Source organism: Bubalus bubalis, chromosome 3 (genome assembly GCF_019923935.1).
Source record: "Bubalus bubalis isolate 160015118507 breed Murrah chromosome 3, NDDB_SH_1, whole genome shotgun sequence".
NCBI classification, from domain to species: Eukaryota; Metazoa; Chordata; class Mammalia; order Artiodactyla; family Bovidae; genus Bubalus; species Bubalus bubalis.
Window position 1 is genome coordinate 35036985 of NC_059159.1, and position 17053 is coordinate 35054037.

General features: G+C 48.8%; 2 protein-coding genes across 7 annotated transcripts in view; one reads left to right on the top strand and one right to left on the bottom strand.

The window, feature by feature from the left end:
• The window catches only part of MYH10 (myosin heavy chain 10), a 120113-nt gene extending 115900 nt beyond the window's left edge, over window positions 1-4213 (top strand). For all 4 annotated transcript variants that reach the window (XM_044939314.2, XM_044939313.2, XM_044939315.2 and 1 more), the window contains 3 exons: window positions 341-449; window positions 1777-1949; window positions 2612-4213. In XM_044939314.2, coding sequence (XP_044795249.1) covers window positions 341-449; window positions 1777-1949; window positions 2612-2756 — 427 coding nt within the window. In that variant the 3' untranslated portion in view covers window positions 2757-4213. The remainder of the gene's footprint in view (window positions 1-340; window positions 450-1776; window positions 1950-2611) is intronic.
• Window positions 4214-10693: 6480 nt separating this feature from the next.
• The window catches only part of NDEL1 (nudE neurodevelopment protein 1 like 1), a 34950-nt gene continuing 28590 nt past the window's right edge, over window positions 10694-17053 (bottom strand). For 2 of the 3 annotated variants that reach the window (XM_025280602.3, XM_006062924.4), the window contains one exon: window positions 10694-12742. In XM_025280602.3, the coding sequence (XP_025136387.1) occupies window positions 12725-12742 (18 nt within the window). In that variant the 3' untranslated portion in view covers window positions 10694-12724. Of the gene's footprint in view, window positions 12743-16028; window positions 16064-17053 lie in introns of all 3 variants that reach the window. The other variant, XM_006062926.4, reaches the window with a different exon arrangement.

Genomic DNA, 17053 nt, shown 5'->3' on the forward strand with positions numbered 1-17053 from the left:
TGTTTTGTTTTCCAGGCTAAAATGTTAGGTGATGAGAGTAACCAACTAAGGTTTTTATTTCCAAAAATTCTACACTCGATGTAAATGACCTTTGATCTTCAGAAGATCACTAAGGTGATAAATAGCCATGCGTGAGGGAATAATGCAGGTGTTCTGCCTATCAGCATTAGACTACGTTAAAGGCAATCCATGGTTCGACCAGAAGGAAGAAGTTTCTGGGCTATGTTGATCACGATGATACAGGGGTCCTGGAAAGCACTCCAACGTGTCATCGAGAAAAGGACTTAAAATATTTCTACTGCAAGAACTGTGAAAATGAACACGTGGATCATTTTCACAGGGAAAGAGCCGCTGCCAATAAACTAGTCCGTCGTACCGAGAAGAAGCTGAAAGAAATCTTCATGCAGGTTGAAGATGAACGCCGCCATGCTGACCAGTATAAAGAACAGGTAAGGAGAGAAGGCACGTAAAGGGAACACGTCTTCCACCCTGAATGCTGTACAGGAACACAGATACAAGACCAGCCATGTTACTATGTGACTTGCTGACTTAGGAAGAGCTGTTTGAAACTCTTCTAGTGTTTCAATACACAAGCTGTTTCTTGTTCCTGCTGGTCACTCCTGGGTGCTGGGGATACAGAGGTGATTAGGACACAGCCCTGCCCCACAATACATATTGAGAAAGGGTGGGCAAGAGCCTTGAGGAAGGCTTGAAGTGGGGAGGCCTGAACTGATCTTATTACCATGTTTCCTTCACTAGAGTGGACACTGCATGAGTGCAGAGATTTCTGCCTGTTTTACCCACTGTCTTCTGAATGCCTAGAAAAGTTGTAGTTGGCAGTCATAAGAGTTGACTCATTGGAAAAGACTCTGGTGCTGGGAGGGATTAGGGGCAGGAGAAGGGGACGACAGAGGATGAGATGGCTGGATGGCATCACCAACTCGATGGATGTGAGTGAACTCCAGGACTTGGTGATGGACAGGGAGGCCTGGCGTGCTGCAATTCATGGAGTCGCAAAGTCGGACACGACTGAACTGAACTGAACGTGGGCTGGGTGGAGGGGCAGATGCAGGAGGTAGCGGGAAGGGAAGAAAAAGCGCGTGCACTGCACGTGGGACCCAAGGGGTCGTCCTCGTCTGCGTCCAGGCGTCTGTCTCCTAAGTGTCAGGGCATGTCAGCTCTGTACTGGCTGCAGCTTGGGGGGCTGTGCTCTTGCTCGTCTGGGAAACCTGAGGATCCACTGCCTCTAGCCTAGACCCTAGCAACTCCGAGAGCAGTTCTGGGTGGGTGTGAACTGGACCAGCACGGTGTTGGCCAGCTTCTGTGGCTCAGGAGTGGGCGGGCTAGTGGCAGGCCAAGTTCTCACTTGGTTTTCCAGAGTGGCTTGGTACTTAGAATATTGACATGCCCGTGTTGAAAAGAGGTGTAAAATGAACACACCATCTCCTAGGGGTCGAGACTATCTGTGTTGCTGGTAATAGCAGTTTCCTTTCATAATTCCATAGATCACTCATGTGAAGATGTCATTTTTCTGTAGAAAACTCAGGGATGAAAATTGGTTTTCAGTTGTTTAAAAGTTTCCTTTAGCCTAATATGCTGTGTAGACACGGTTGTGCAGAGAATGGCAGGCTGTTCAAAAGGCCTCAGGCTGGGCCCTTGCGTGTGCACACACGTGTGGCCAGTGGGGCAGAGGCCTGTGCTGAAACATTGAGGACACAGCAATGTGAGTTTGGATTCAGCAGTTTGGTTTGACTCGGTTCCTATAACTTCCCTGAGATGGAGAAGGCCAACGCCAGGATGAAGCAGCTCAAGCGGCAGCTGGAGGAAGCAGAGGAAGAAGCCACACGTGCCAACGCATCTCGGCGCAAACTCCAGCGGGAACTGGACGATGCCACTGAGGCCAACGAGGGCCTGAGCCGCGAGGTCAGCACCCTGAAGAACCGGCTGAGGTAAGTGGCTCCAGACACTGTGGTTTATCTTGGCCAAGTGTGCAGGTCCTCCTTGGCATGTACCTATTTAGGACTCCTGACCATTGGTGGTCTGGAGAGCGGGGAAGCAACAGGCCACTCACTCACTGGCTCTGTGTTTACTGAGAGGTGTGCGAATGCATGGCTTGAGGCTTGCGTGCCAGCCCAGGAGTCTGTCCATGTCCCTTGTGGGCGGGGGCAGCCTCTCCACAGCAGACCTGATGCACCCCAGGACACAGGGAGCCAAGGCTTCTCCCCAGAAGGACAGCTTGGCACAGGTGTGGCCTGTGGGCTGGAGCCTGTCTGCCCTGCTCATACGCTGCCAGTGATAAAGGTTGTAAAAAGACCAGCAGAGACCTTAGGAGGCCCACAAAGCCTGCACACAGCACTTCCTCTCCCTCTGCCCTTTGGGGAGCGGCTGGCCGGGGATGAGCCAGTGGTGCTGTCCTCACTGTGTCTGGGACAGCAGGGGCCAGCCACCATGGCCCCCAGGACGATGCCCAGTGGGTGGCAGTGGTGGCTAAGCACAGAGCCCTTCTGATCGCCCCACCACCCCAGGGGCTGTGTCCTGGGCGGGGAGGTTTGAGTCCTCAGGTGGGTGGACGACTTGGCGGCCACGTGCACCTGCTTTCTGTTCCCTCCAGGCGAGGCGGCCCGATCAGCTTCTCCTCCAGCCGATCAGGCCGGCGCCAGCTGCACATTGAGGGCACGTCCCTGGAGCTGTCAGACGACGACACAGAAAGTAAGACCAGTGACATCAACGAGACACAGCCGCCGCAATCCGAGTAAGTCCAAGGAAGCTGGAGGAAGCAATACTGCGGGATATGCAGGAAGTCACTGGCGCCCCCACCTTGGGGCCTCCTGCAGATCTGGGGAACCGGAGAGCTGCGAGACTCCTTCCTGAGAGATCAACTGTGTCTTAAGGCCTCATGGCCTACACACACGTCTCCTGCTTCAGATTTAGGTACAGTTGCTCCCCTTTTTATATATATATATATATATACACACAAAACCTACACATATTAAACAGATCGCCTCATCATTGCATCTATTTTCCATATATCCACCAAGAGACCATTTTATAATACATGTTAAGAGAACCCTTTTTCAAACTAACTGCAGACCCGCTGCCAGTCGCTGGGTCATGGGGCCGCCTAGCGGTTGCCGCCCCGTTGCTCTGCATGCTCTGTCGTACAGACAGCTACCTTAGTTCTGTGTTCACGTGGCCCCTGCCTCCGCAGCCACATCAAGTCCCTTAGAACGTTATGGAACCTAAACTGCACCTGTAGCTCTCATTTCCTTCAGATGATGATCGACACTATTTCAGTGCGCAAACTGTGAAAGGGGCTTCAGCGAGATGGGGGGGGTGGGTTGGGGGAAGCAGCATCCATGGGGGTTGCAGTGCCCCTCTCCCTCAAGTCGTGGGGTCCCCGCATCTCTTCACGTGAACTGTCTTCAGCCAGAGCTGCTCTGTGCCAACAGGACAGTGGCCACGATGCAGCCGAGGCCCAGGAGCAGCCATCACAGTGACTTCTGGATGGCCTGCTCCTTGCAGCCACAGGCCCCCCCCAGTTAGGGGGACACCCTTCCTCGCCAGCCAGGCTCTCATGCTGACCTTGCAAATTCAGCCGCTGCTTTGAGCCCAAAATGGGAAGATTGGTTTTGTGTCCGAGACTTGTTCAAGTCTGTCAGTGAGGGGGGACAGCACCTCGGGAACAGAGGCCACCCGCCTGAATGTTGACATGCCAGTGGATGACTCCTTTTTCATTTCTCCCTCCCCACCCCCTCGGGACAGTGTTACAGTAAACATTTAGCATTCTGTTTTGGGTTGATAGTTAATCAAACTGACATTACAGAAAGTGCCTTAGACACTACAGTACTAAGACAATGTTAAATATATTATTTGCCTCTGTAACAACTTAATGTATTAAGTTTTGACTGTGCTTCATATCATGTACCTCTCTAGTCAAAGTGGTATTATAAACATTCAGTGACAATGAATCAGTGTTAATTATAAATCCTTGATCCTCTGCAACGTGCTTGAAAACACAAACCTTTTGGGTTAAAAGCTTTAACATCTGTTGGGAAGAATTTGTCATGTGGGTTTGGAATCGTTGATTTTTTTCCCCTTTATGAATTGTACTGGCTGTTGACCACCAGACACCTGACTGCAAATATCTTTTCTTGTATTCCCATATTTCTAGACAATGATTTTTGTAAGACAATAAATTTATTCATTATAGATATTTACGCCTGCTCTGTTTACTTGGAGGAAAAAGCACCCGTGGAGAATAAACAGACCTCAATAAACAAGAATAATCATGTGAATGTGCAATGTTTTCTCACCTTCTGTTCTGGTTGGACGCTACATAGACTTACCGTGCTGATAGCCAGGCCGCTTGTTCCAAGGGCACCGCATGCCCAGAAACTGTCAGGTGACAGGTGAGTTCTCTGGGCGGGCTGGCGGCTGTCTTGCTTTCCCGATGAGCAGTCCAGGACTGTGGGATGAAGTCTCGAGGAAGGTTTCAGTGTCCAATCAATGAAGCCCATTACTGGATTAGAGTATTTCAAGAGGCCTGAGAAGTTTCAGGCTATTTTCAGGCAGGATGCACGTTAAAAATGCTTTTGGGAGGATTCGGTGGTGAGATCCACGGGCAGCTGTGGGCCAGGTAGGATGGGCTGGAGAGAAATCTAGGGGAACACAGTCACGGGGCCATGCTGGGGTTTTTTTATGATAGGCTCAAGTTAGGCTGGTTCCAGTGGTCTGAGGTACATACTGAAGCTGCTTGGCAGTTGTGAGGACGTGAAAAATGGGCTGAACTGTTCCCTTTCTCAAAATCGTCACCACCACAGGAGAAAAGGTGAGTTGCACTTACCGTCTCTCATGTGTGTCCTCACCCTTGCTTTTGGTGTCTCAGTCTAAGGGTCTGTGGAATTCAGAGGCTTTTCTGAAAAAGAATTCTTCCTTGCTAGCTGGTTTAACTGGTGTTCACGTCATACTGTTTGCCAGCTCAGGAGAAACATGACCTACATGAACAGATTCCAATTCCTGATTCCACAAAGACGCCAACTAGACGGGACCTTTCTTCACTAAACAAACCACTGCTTCATAGTCTGAGGTGGTTCATGAAACACAACTATAGCTGGGACCTGGGCTCTGGGCATGTCAAAGACAAAGCAGCTGGCCAGCGCCCAACCACGGGCATATGGTCCGATGTGAGGAGGGGTTCCAGAATGTGTGGAGAAGCCTTAGCCTTTTGTAGAATGCAGTCTAGATGAGCTCTCTTAGGATTATAACTTGGTCACATACACTTGAAATGCTCTGTCTGCCCTTGCCTAAAATGCAGACACTCTAGAAGACTCTCTTACTTTAGTAGGAATAACACACCTGTTCCTAGCCTGCCTATCCTAGGCATGCTGACATCAGGAAGACAAGCATCCCTTCTGTCACCAACCTTCCCCCTCCCTGGAAACCTCAACTAAGATGAAATGAGGTGGAAATCAAATTCTTAACCAGCCTTCCCTATGGTTCTGGGTATCACTAACTCATGGCCCTTTCCTCCTGAAGCCTTTGTTGCTATGACAACAGACATGTTTATCAAGACAGGAAGAGCCCACAGTTCAGACTCTAGGAACCACCACTTCCTGCCCCACCCCTAAAAAAAAATCACAACAGTCCATGGGTTGGAATCTAGAAAGTGGACACGATGGCTCCTCACCCCCTAGTTCAGGCAGGCAGGCCTGAGGGAAGCCCATGGCGAGACCTGAGGGGAGTCTCCATCCACAGAGGTTTCCCAATCCCGGCCCCTTTCCCAAATTCTGAGCATTTGCTGAAATGCTGCATCTGTGCACCATCAGGACCAACCAGACAGTCTACTTCCTTGTGTAGCCACCGGTCATTTGGGAATCTAGCAAATCATGTGAAATGTCTCATACAATCCTTTTCAGAAATGTAATACGAAACTTATCGATAAGGGTATACTGACATAATACCAGTTTCCCAAGAATGTTAACCCTAATTACAGCACCATGTACTACATGTAGAAAGTATGATTACCGTAATTACAGCATCCACATACATGCACAAAGTATGATTACCGTAATTATAGCAACCATGTACCACACAAAGTATGATTACCATAATTACAGCGTCTGTGTACCACATGTACAAGTATGATCATGTCCCCAAGCCTTAAACCAAGACTACAAACTCACGTTTGATGCATTAAGGCAGTGAGGCCTGTTGATTTTTTCAAAGAAGCCCAATAATGAACTCCATGCCCACTAACTGGATGTCGTGAAGCCTACTCAAGATGTAATGTGACATAATCAGACTATTAAACACTGGATCTGACTGGGACATCCGAGCAGAGTGCTGCCTCCATCAAGGACCATACCATACGGAAGCTGAGATGCTCCTGTTCTCACGTGTGTAAACTCAGGCGCCCCACAATCACCTTCAGGAGGTGGCAGCTGTCATGTGGTTGTCATTGCCTGACTCCTGGTGAGGTCATTAAAGCCCAGCACCAGATCTTGTAGTGAGAGTATCAGCAGCTTAGAAGAAAGTTCTGGAGCCAGCAGCAGAGCAGAGCTGCACGGCCAGTGCTCACCATGCCACAGAGGACGACATTGCTCAGGAAAACATGTACAAGGACCACTTGGGTCAAGACACAATTCAGAACGCTGGAATTACAATGTGAAGTCTAGGAGTATGTCTCACATTTTCCTTTCTGTACATGAATTAAATAAGTGTGATACGATGAAAATCTGCATAAAGAAGTCTAGAAGGGCTCTTTAAATAAATACAAAGTCTTGGGGCTGTGCCAGCAGCTCAGTGGATAAGAATCCGCCTGCCAATGTAGGAGACAATGTGTTTGATCCCTGATCCAGAAGATTCCAAATTCCGCGGAGCAGCAAAGCCCCTACTGAAACCTGAGCTCTAGAGCCCGTTCTCTGCAACGAGAGAAGCCACCGCAATGAGAAGCCCACATTCCCCAACTGGAGAAACCCCAAGCAGCAACAAAGCACAGCCAAACAAATTTAAATACAAAGTCTTAAGCATTTTCATAGTTACAACTGCACACTTTTCCTACTGCTTTACAAAATAAAGGTGTGTCTTATAATCGCTGGCACTTCAGTGTCTATGAAATACACAACTCTCCTCGCTAGGCAGTTCTGGGGTGGAACCTAAGGGCATCTGCGTGGCAAAATTTCCCCAAGGCGGCCTCAGCCCAGTCACCTGGCAGGTCCAGGGAGCCCCTGCTTTGTGCTACTTAACTCAGATCTCACAACTCCTAGCACATGTCTTCAGTGAAAGAAAATCAGTCCCGTGACTTCAATTTTTTAAAAATTTGGGCCACTTTACAGGAAAATTTAGAATCCACAGAGTAAAACTAGTCCCATCTTTTCGGTTCACTTCCGTTTTAGAAAGCTGCAACTGCATGTTCATCGATTTTGTGTCCTTTTCTTATTGATGCATGGATGAGCATGACTTACAGGTTGGTGGCTCCATGGTCACTTGTCCAGCTGAGCAGTCAGTCATCCTAACCACTCCATTCCCCCACCAGCAGACCTTTGTATTAGTGCTACTGAGACTGACTTTGTTCTTACTACCACAGACGAGTTGTTACAGCTTATCACACGTTGTTAGATTGAGTCAAAATTTACAGAGAGTAATTCAGGCTCTGAGCCTTACATGACATCACTACTGATCCAGGCATGTGCCAGAAAACCTGCCCAGGCCTGCCAGCCCAGCACCCTTATCCCAGGCCTCCGCCTGCAAACCATGATCCGGGCAGGATCTCCCCTATGTTAACAGGGGCAGCAAACTTGAAAACACCCCACAAGTGAACAAGTGAAACATCTGTTCAGCTTCCCTTGGTGAAGACTTCAGAGCTGACAGGAAACATTAACTCTCATGGGTGCAGGCGGGCAGCAGACTAAAGCATTACCCCACGTGCAGAACACCAACACCATAAGCTTTGTCCTGTTTTCAAATTGGCCTCCTCTTCATGTGGGCTTATCTTACATAAGAAGCCTGTTACATTAATATTACTAGAGGCTTTTCCTCCTTAAAATCAAGAGGAGGAGCTTCCCTGGTGGCTCGGTGGTAAACACTCTGCCCGCCAATGGAGGAGACACAAGTTCGATCTCCGATCTGGGAGGATCCCTCATGCTGCAGAGCAACGAAGCCCATGTACCACAACTCCTGCGCCTGCACTCGAGTGTGGGAGCCGCAACTACTGCAGCCTGCACGCCTTAGAGCGCGTGCACCGCAGTGAAGAGTAGAGAAAAGTTCATGAGCAGCAACAAAGACCCAGCACAGCCAAAAATAAAATTATAAAAAAAAATTTTTAAGGGCTACTGTATTTCTTGCCTGGAGAATCCCATGGACAGAGGAGCCTGGTGGGCGACAGTCCATGGGTCTCAAAAAGTAGGACACGACTGAGTGACTCACACACACATCCCCGTATATCATATTTTTAACAGCCACGGCACCAGTTTTCAGATAAGATGCTCTAAGTTACAGGAACATGACTTACAAAGATGCCTCCTGCCTCCACTCTCATTTTTTTTTTAAAAAATCAAGTAACACATTTATATTTCAAAGGCCAAGCTAGTGCCTTCAATTTGCTTCAAATTTTGAGGCAGATACAGAGAGAAAAACAATCCATGAAGTAAAAGAACATAGAAAAGACTTCTTAGCATCATCTGGGCAAACAATGCTGACAACTGACAGCCTGGGCCCATCTCCCTCGGGCCCTGTTCCCACCAGCAGCCAAGATGGATACTCCCTGGCTACAGGCTGTCTCTGAAGCCACTGCTCCACCCAAGGTCATGTCCTCACGTCCCCTTCCCCACAAGTGCCAGCTTCCACCATGGCTCTCAGAAGATGCTAATGGCAGCTCCAAGGCAGCCTCTGAGAGAAACAAAGCCAACACCAACTGACACAGGGAGAGAAGGCGCATGGATGAGCCATGAGCCACTGTGCTCCTGCTGCTGCCCCCTCGAGCATCATTTACGAGCGTTCAGAATCAGCTCACCTCCTGAGACACAAATCAGAGTCAAGACCAGCGAAGCCTCCAGTCTGATGAAGTGGTAAACAGCAGAAAAGGACACTGGGCCCCTTTCCAAACCTGGCTTTCCCATGAACCAGCTGTGTGAGCTCAGGCCAGTCACCTAAACCCTGGGCCTGCTTTCCCTTCTGTAAACTGAGGAAAAACCAGCTCATCCCGCTCCCGGGTCACAGTATATAGCTCTCCCTCGCCTCACTGGTGACGCCACACCCCAGCTCTGGCACCTAGCAGGACTGCGAAGTTTCAGGAGCAAGGGATGGGAATGAGCAGTGAGATGAAAATACCTGGAGGCAAGAAGCTGTCCTTGGCCACTGGGAAGCTCAGCCCCTTCATGCCCACATGGGGGGAGACCACCACATGGAACCAGCCCCGGGGGAGGGCTCATTCCTGGAGGTTTCAGTGAGAGCGGCACACACAGGCAATCCTGCAGCGCTAGGAGGAGGGCCCACTCAGAGGAGATAAAGTAGACAGGCAAATACGCAGATCTTGCAGACCAGGAAGCAATGGCTCTCTCTGAGCATGTACAAAGCAGCATCATGAGCCAGATACAAACGGTCACTGACTTATAATGGTCTGACTTAAAGATTTTTTGACTCTACCATGATGCAAAAGCAAACACTCAACAGAAACCACACTTTGAATTTTAGATTTTCATCTTCTCCCAGACTAGCGATACACGGTGTTATCCTCTCACACAACACTAGCAGGGCAGTTCCCAGTCAGCCACGTAACAGATACGACGGCAACCGTTCTGCACCCAGATGACCATTCCATTTTTCACTTTCAGTACAGTATTCAATCAATTATATACAACAGTCAACACTTTATTATCAGGCTTTGTATTAGATGATTTTGCCCAATTGTAGGCTAATTCAAATGTTCTGAGCATGTTTAAGGTAGACAGGGCTAAGCTGTGATGGTCAGGGGGTTAGATGTAGTAAATGCATTTTCAATTTACAATGAATGGATTTATCAGAACAGTGTCCGACTGTAGGTGGAGGAAGACCTGGAAAGCTGAAAGCAGCCCAGGGAATCAAGCAGCTTCCTCAGGGTCATATGCCAACGGTGCTGCAGTTGTAACAAAACCAGAACTTCAAGGGAGTTCCCACTCCACCCCCACAAGGTAAGCCAGGCAGCCTACTCCACCATGCTTTCACAGACCTGGCCTGTGCTCTCCTGGACCCAAAGCAAAAGTGGTGACATCAGAGAACACCACACAGGCCCCACTCCCAGCCGTTGCCTGAGTAACAACTGACAGCCGTCTAGTGAGATGATCCCAGGAGTCCACAGCTGGGGAGGAACCGGGACATCGCTGGGGAGCCAGGGACAAGGATTCAAGCTCCAGAACTCATCTTCGCTTTAACTAGAGCAGCTCTGTGTGTCGTGCTTTAGATCTGGGGCTCCTGCATAGAGACAGAGGTCTGACACCTCTGACCTCATCCAGCCCTTCCATGATGGCCGGGAGAGAAGCTGGGAGACTGCCTGTCGGTGAGAGGCTTGGAGTTCTGAACTCAGCCAGCAGGGCTGGGCAGAACGAACACACACACACACACACACACACACCACACCACACCACACCACACCACACACACACGCGCGCACGCATCTCTTGTGGGTCAGCTTATGACAAAATCTCCAGGAACTCAGAGGAGCTATTCCTGCCAGTGAACTGACAGAAGAAAAATATTTTAATGTATCCTACACCTCAATGTTTATTCACTTAGAAACTGGAATCACTTAGTTTTCATTTACATATAGTTTTTAAATGACAAAAACGATTCTGTTTATGCTCTTTGTTATAAGCGGAGCTCAGAATCTAACACAGTCGTACAGACCCCCCGAGTATTACTTGTTCCTCAAGTTCTATCAAGGGATGAGGAGAGAAGCCCAGACCCAAGTAACCTCTGATCCCAGAATACCAGCAGTTTTGTGAAAGGCAGTCCAACAAAAGGACCAGTCTCCTGGACCCACTGCAGTCACTCCAGGACTTAGCAAGTCGTCTCCTTCAAAGTCCAGGCCCTTCCTGCCAGAGGTCTGCACAGGGCCAGGGCCATTCTCAGGCTGCTCCCGGAAATCACAGCTAAGAGCAGAAACCAGAGTCATCCTGAGGAATAAATTAGCCACAAGGACGTATTGTACAACACAGGGAATATAGCCTGTATTCTACTGTAACTATTAATGGAATATAACTTTTAAAAACTGTGAACCACAATACTGTATATCTGCAATTTGTGTAAAATTGGGCCATACTTCAATTAAAAAAAAAAAAGATAAAAATCAGCATGAAGACATCTGCTCAGCACATTAGACACATCATGAGGCTGCAAGAATTTTCTATGCCCGGTTCTGTGGCTGCTGTCCATCCTGTGTCCCATGTCAGAACAGAAACGAACTTGGAACCTGGCTTTGCCACTCCAGCTGTTCTCTCGCAGGATGGCAGAAACCCAATAAAGCAACCTCAATCCTTTTTTTTTTTTTTCTGTGAAATTTATTGTTTCCACATTAAAAGATTTTTTCGAGGGGAAGTATTTTTTTTAACCACATGATGACCCTATACAGCTGCCCGGAGTAGGACACCATTGTTAAGTCTTTAACATGCCATATGAGTTCTGAATAAATAAAAGCTACAAAGCCCAAGTTATATACAAATATCTTAGGCGATAATGTTTACAAACCTATGTACAATAAAACAAATGTAAACAGTAAATGCAGCATGAGAGTAATCAAAGGATGCACAGGGAGGACCACTTATGGTCAGTCTGCCCCCCGGAGCTGGCGCCAGCCGGCCCCTGGAATCAGGCCACGCAACCCTTCCTGACACAACAGGACATGCCCTCCGGAGACAAAACAAAAGCGCTCTGAAGATGTCATTTCACTGAAGGACCAGAGAGCTGCCAAGGGGGCGGCCGCCACCCCCTCCCCCAAGTCTGAGGCAGTAGAGGAGGAGACGGCAGGGCCCAGCCCTGAGAGCACTCAGGCCCCAAAGCTCCTGCTATCTCAGACGGGCCTTTGTGGCTGCTCGGGGAGGCAAGTCTATGGAATGATAACTGAGAAAGTAAAATCAGAAGGTGCAGAAAATGCTCCCTAGTTCAGTGGCCTTCCTGACTCTTCACCAGCCACAGGCCCAACCTGGGGGGGTGGGGGGAACACATGATCATCAGCACTGGAGACGCCTGGCTGGGAGCTCAGGAGGAGACCACAAGTTGACCTGATTTGGGGAAGAACTTCTAGAAGATCTGCAATGTCCTAAACACAACTAAATCCTATCAGTACAGCAGGGCGGGGCTAGGAGATGCTGTGATGAATGGGTACTTCTGCATCCAGTGACCGAGTAATACACGCATGTATCACCTTGTGACCCACAAAAGTGCAATCATGTGAAACCAACGGCACTACGGCGAGAAGAGAAAATAGCCAGTATTGATATCGCGCAGAGTCCTGGAGCCGGACCGGGCCCAGCAGCCGCCACTGCATGCAGCCTGCCCTCTGCCAGCCGTGGGGAGGCGGGCGGAGGGGCACGAGCTGGGCCCAGGCACCGAGGGGTGAGGCGTGGGTGTCCTGGTGCTTGGAGGGGGGGCAGGAGCCCCCAGCTGGAGGCCGGGCACTCACACACTGAGCGGCAGCATACCCGGTGCTGACGACGGGCGCGAGGAGCCCAGACCAGGAGGAGGAGGAGCCGGGTCAAAGCCGTTTACTGCCCTGTGGGGGTGACCAGAGCGGAGAAGGGAAGAAGAGAAAGAGAGTGTCATTTAAAATCACTCGACACACAGCATAATTCATCTGCTCTCTACAACTATTCCTCTTCCTGGCCCCAAGGAGAATCCTGATGGCCCAAAGGAGAGCACGGCATTGAGCACCCCACAGTCCCACAGCAATGGGATGACTCTCTTCCCAGCAACCTCATCACGCTGGCCATGGTGGCTGCAGCCCTGACTCACTTCCCAACAGAGCAGGTTAAATGTCTACCAGTAGGGAACCAGCTAAGAAGGGTACAACCAGTGAAATATTGCACGGCCTTTAAAAATACATTTCAGAGTTCTTAACAGCATGGAAAATATTCCAAATGCAATTAATGCTAGGTGGAAAAAGCAGGAGGTTACCAAACTGGATATGCTCAACAATATGAAGAAAAAAATTAACAGCATACGTTCTGGGCTATAACCCCTTATATAGCTAGACATTGCTATCCACAGAGCTAAATCTAGAATGTGTGAGGATGCGGGCACTCATACACACACACTCACATATATCATAAAAGGAAAATTTAACAGTAGTTACTTTTCTTCCCTCTGAGTTGTGGATAAATTTTATCTACTACTTTGTACTTTTTTTGTTTTCCAAATCTCCTATGTACATGAATATCTCAAATAAGGGGGAGAAAAATAACTTTTTTAGATGGTTCAGCAAGCAAGCCAGATGGGGAGGCTTCTCTGCAGGCTCAGGAGACACCAGCCCCGCCCACACAAGTGCCCACAGCCAAGACCCTGCCCCGCCCCAGCCACCTGGCAGTGCAGCCGCAGGAAGGCGTGAGGGAGTGAGTGCAAGGCCTGGAACCCCTCCCAGGAAGCCACTGCAGCCCTTCCATACTGAAAAACTTCCTAGGGAAATGGGTCTCATTCACAGCCTGGGAGATGCAGCCAACTGCAAGGGGCCGACTGCCCCACACGTGCCCACCACTGTCCGCACTGGCCTACTCATCTGAGGGGCCCAGGGAGTTGAATATATAGACTCACGGACAGAGATTCTCTTAAACAAAACAAAACACAGACACACATTCACCACCAAGATGACGGTTTCATACACTGCAGAGGTGAGGGTAATCTCATGGAGAAACAGGCATGCAAAGAGACTGGACTAATGACCCTTGACTACTCTGAAGAAACAGTTCACATCTGAAAGAACTAACCTGAGTGTAGATTTCGAGTTGGAAATCAAGCCTCCCACACAGGCCAAGAGCAATGGGAGGGGCTCTGACAAGGGTTCTCTCCCCACCTCAGAGATGCACACTCAGAATTTTCTCTTCTCTTTGGGCTGGGGAGGTCTGATCTTTGAGCTTCATCACATTTGAAAACTTGAAATCATCCCTCTCCATCCTCTCAAGAGTAAGTGCCTGTCCCTCTTTTCTGGGGACAGAGACTCTATATGCCATTGTTGTGCTCTCAGAAGCAGCCATTTGTCTGCCTGGACCCCGAGCCCCAATGCCTGCCTCTTCTAGAGCCTCAGGGAGAACTAGGCAGCCTCACAAAGAGCTTCAGCCCTGAACACTGACCATCAGATTCCCAGCCTGTCAGAGAACGGCAGCAGGCATGGCTAGAGACAGCCCCCAAAACTTGGCAGAAGGAAGCACTGCTGGGTACCGAGAGGAACCTGACCCCTGTTCCACAGGGTGGGCAAAAGCAGCAAATTTGAGGATGGCTCCACACGTAGGTTTAGAACTGAGCTTTCTGCATTTTCAAGCGCAATGGACCTTTAAGGAATGTCAAGTTCATCTCCACTGTTATATTGCCAAGGAAATAAAAACAGAAGGTCCACTGTTCACCAAGCTCACCCCGTGAGCCTATCACTGGGGACCTGGGCCCACAATCTGCCTCCGCATACCCAGGCCAACATCCTTTCCCAGCCTCCTCCCACCCAAGGACGTCCGAGAAGCTCCATGCGCAATCAACTTGGTGCTCCCAATACAGGTCAGCTCTAATAGGAAAAATACACAGTGCAATCCAAAATATGAAAAGAAACCAAGAAACTAAGTTAAGTAGCTTCCTTGTGTGGCTGGAAATGGGAATTCTGACTTTGAAAGTTGGGTGGAAGAGAGAACAACAATCCAGCAGGGTCCTCCCTAGGACCTCTCTGAGTCAGGAAATTACTAAAAGACCAGAAGGAAGCTGAACCCAGAGGGAGAATTCTCAGTCTGGTGAAGTCCCTTGAGGGAACTGCAAAGTGTGCAATGAGGAAAGGTTTCTGAGAGAAGAAACACCTCCATACTCACCACATGTGGTCTCAGGGAGCAGCAAAAAAGCCGAAGGGAAATGTCCCAGTGGACAATACCGGACCAAAGAGAGAAAGAATGGGCAAGGATGGAGATACAGATCTGGGAATCATCTATGTAAAAAGGGTTCCAGAAGCTATGAAATTTCATGATCTTACCATGAAAATCTAGTTTAAGAGTCTGAAAATAGAAAACCCAGCTAAGACAAGGAATGAAGGTCAGTTGTAAATGGCAACAGAAGAACTAAAAGAAGGGTTTAGAAGCTGGTCAGAAGGACAATAAAATTAACACAATATAGATAAAGCCTGGGGACTAAATTGGCCAGAGTAAGGACAGTTCACCTGAGAGGGCAGGAGAGAAAAGGAACAGAGGCGCTACAGCTAGTTCAGGAGAGCAGACAGGCCAACTCCAGACCCGTCCATCCAGTTAGAAGGAGAAATGGAAGCCCAGCACAGCTCCAGTCCTCAGCCCAGGCTCTGCAGACTGAAACATACATTCCTCAAAAGGAAGGTAGATTTTACACACATGTCCCCAGCTACCACTCCACTTTCCTGGGGAACACAAGCATGAGCAGAGGAGAGGCCCCACACAGCAAGAATCCACTATCACCAGTGCTGAGAAAACAGAAGACACGGGGTAACAGGAAGCACCCCAGGCCCATGGAGGCAGTCAAATGTGGTCCCAGAGCCTGGCAGTGACCCTGGCCCCCACCCCAGACTGCTGGCGTCCTCTCTACAGCACCCTGTACAGGAGTACATCAGCCCATTCACAACCGCCCCAGGACCACTACCATTTGCTTGTTTTTGTTTGCACAGCTGAACTAATAATAATGTACACAGTCAAACCAAACAAAAACTTGAAAGTTCACTCATGGGCTGGAAGCTGGTTAAAGTAGAGTCAGCCCCATGCAGTTAGTAAACCCGGTTTGTTAATGTGAATGCGTCTACCACCACACACCATGATTAAGAATAAAAGAGCACAGCAAACAAATTCAGTTACCCATGAACAACGTGGGAAATATGACTTTTTCTTGCCTAATAAAAAAAGGAAAAAACATTAAACAGTAATACAATACTATTTTCACACTATGCCCTAAAATTAGCCTACACTCACCTACACACAGCCTGAAAGAAATCACGCTGGCTTACAAAATTAGGGCATAAGAAACTAAATAAAAGCTATGGAGGAAAAAGAACATTTTGGGGGAAACTCAAGTAGCTGTGCTACCTGTGAACTAGTGTCTTTATGGATGAGTGATGTGAACAACTGGTACAGGTTGGAGGAAGCAGAGCAACAGGGAGAAACAGGCCTGGCGACCCACATTTTAGGAACTGGTGACATGAACACAGACTAGATAAAATCCTGACTCCAAGAAGCCCTCCACTAACCAGAACTTACACAATATTTTCAGAACCCATAAAGCAATATATAACAAGAAGGCTTTATGTTTATGTGGTCAAGACTCACCCCATCTGAGGATTCTGTGGGAGGCAGGAGGGTACAGTGCATACACGTACACTCACATACTTGCACACGCATGCAAACCAACTCTCCCAAACAACGGTTCTGTGGGCTCCTAGGAGCGTCAGGAAAACTACAGTTAACAGTGCCACAGACAGACTCCTTAGGTGTGAGAGGCATGCCAGGCAACTTCTGGAGCCAAAGGCTTTTTCTCCAATGAAAAGCTTCTTCTCATGCTGAAACTACAAGCTACGTTTCTACCAGAACTGGCACTTTTTCTTTCAACCAGTCAGATGCAATAATGGAGTTGGGAGTGGGGATATTTACCCCTTCCTTTTGCAGCAGGTATAAGCCATCATGGTTTTTATCTAGTTGCTAGGTCAGCAGAAAGGAAGGCCAGAGGTAAAAAGCCAGGCAGGCCAGAAAGAAGCCAGAATCAAAGCAAAGGATCAAGAAGGAAGAACACTGCAAAATCCACACAAGAGTTATCCTCAGGAAGACAACAACTAGATACACACAACTCGAGCAATGACAGGTTCATATCTGAGTGTGCATATACCATC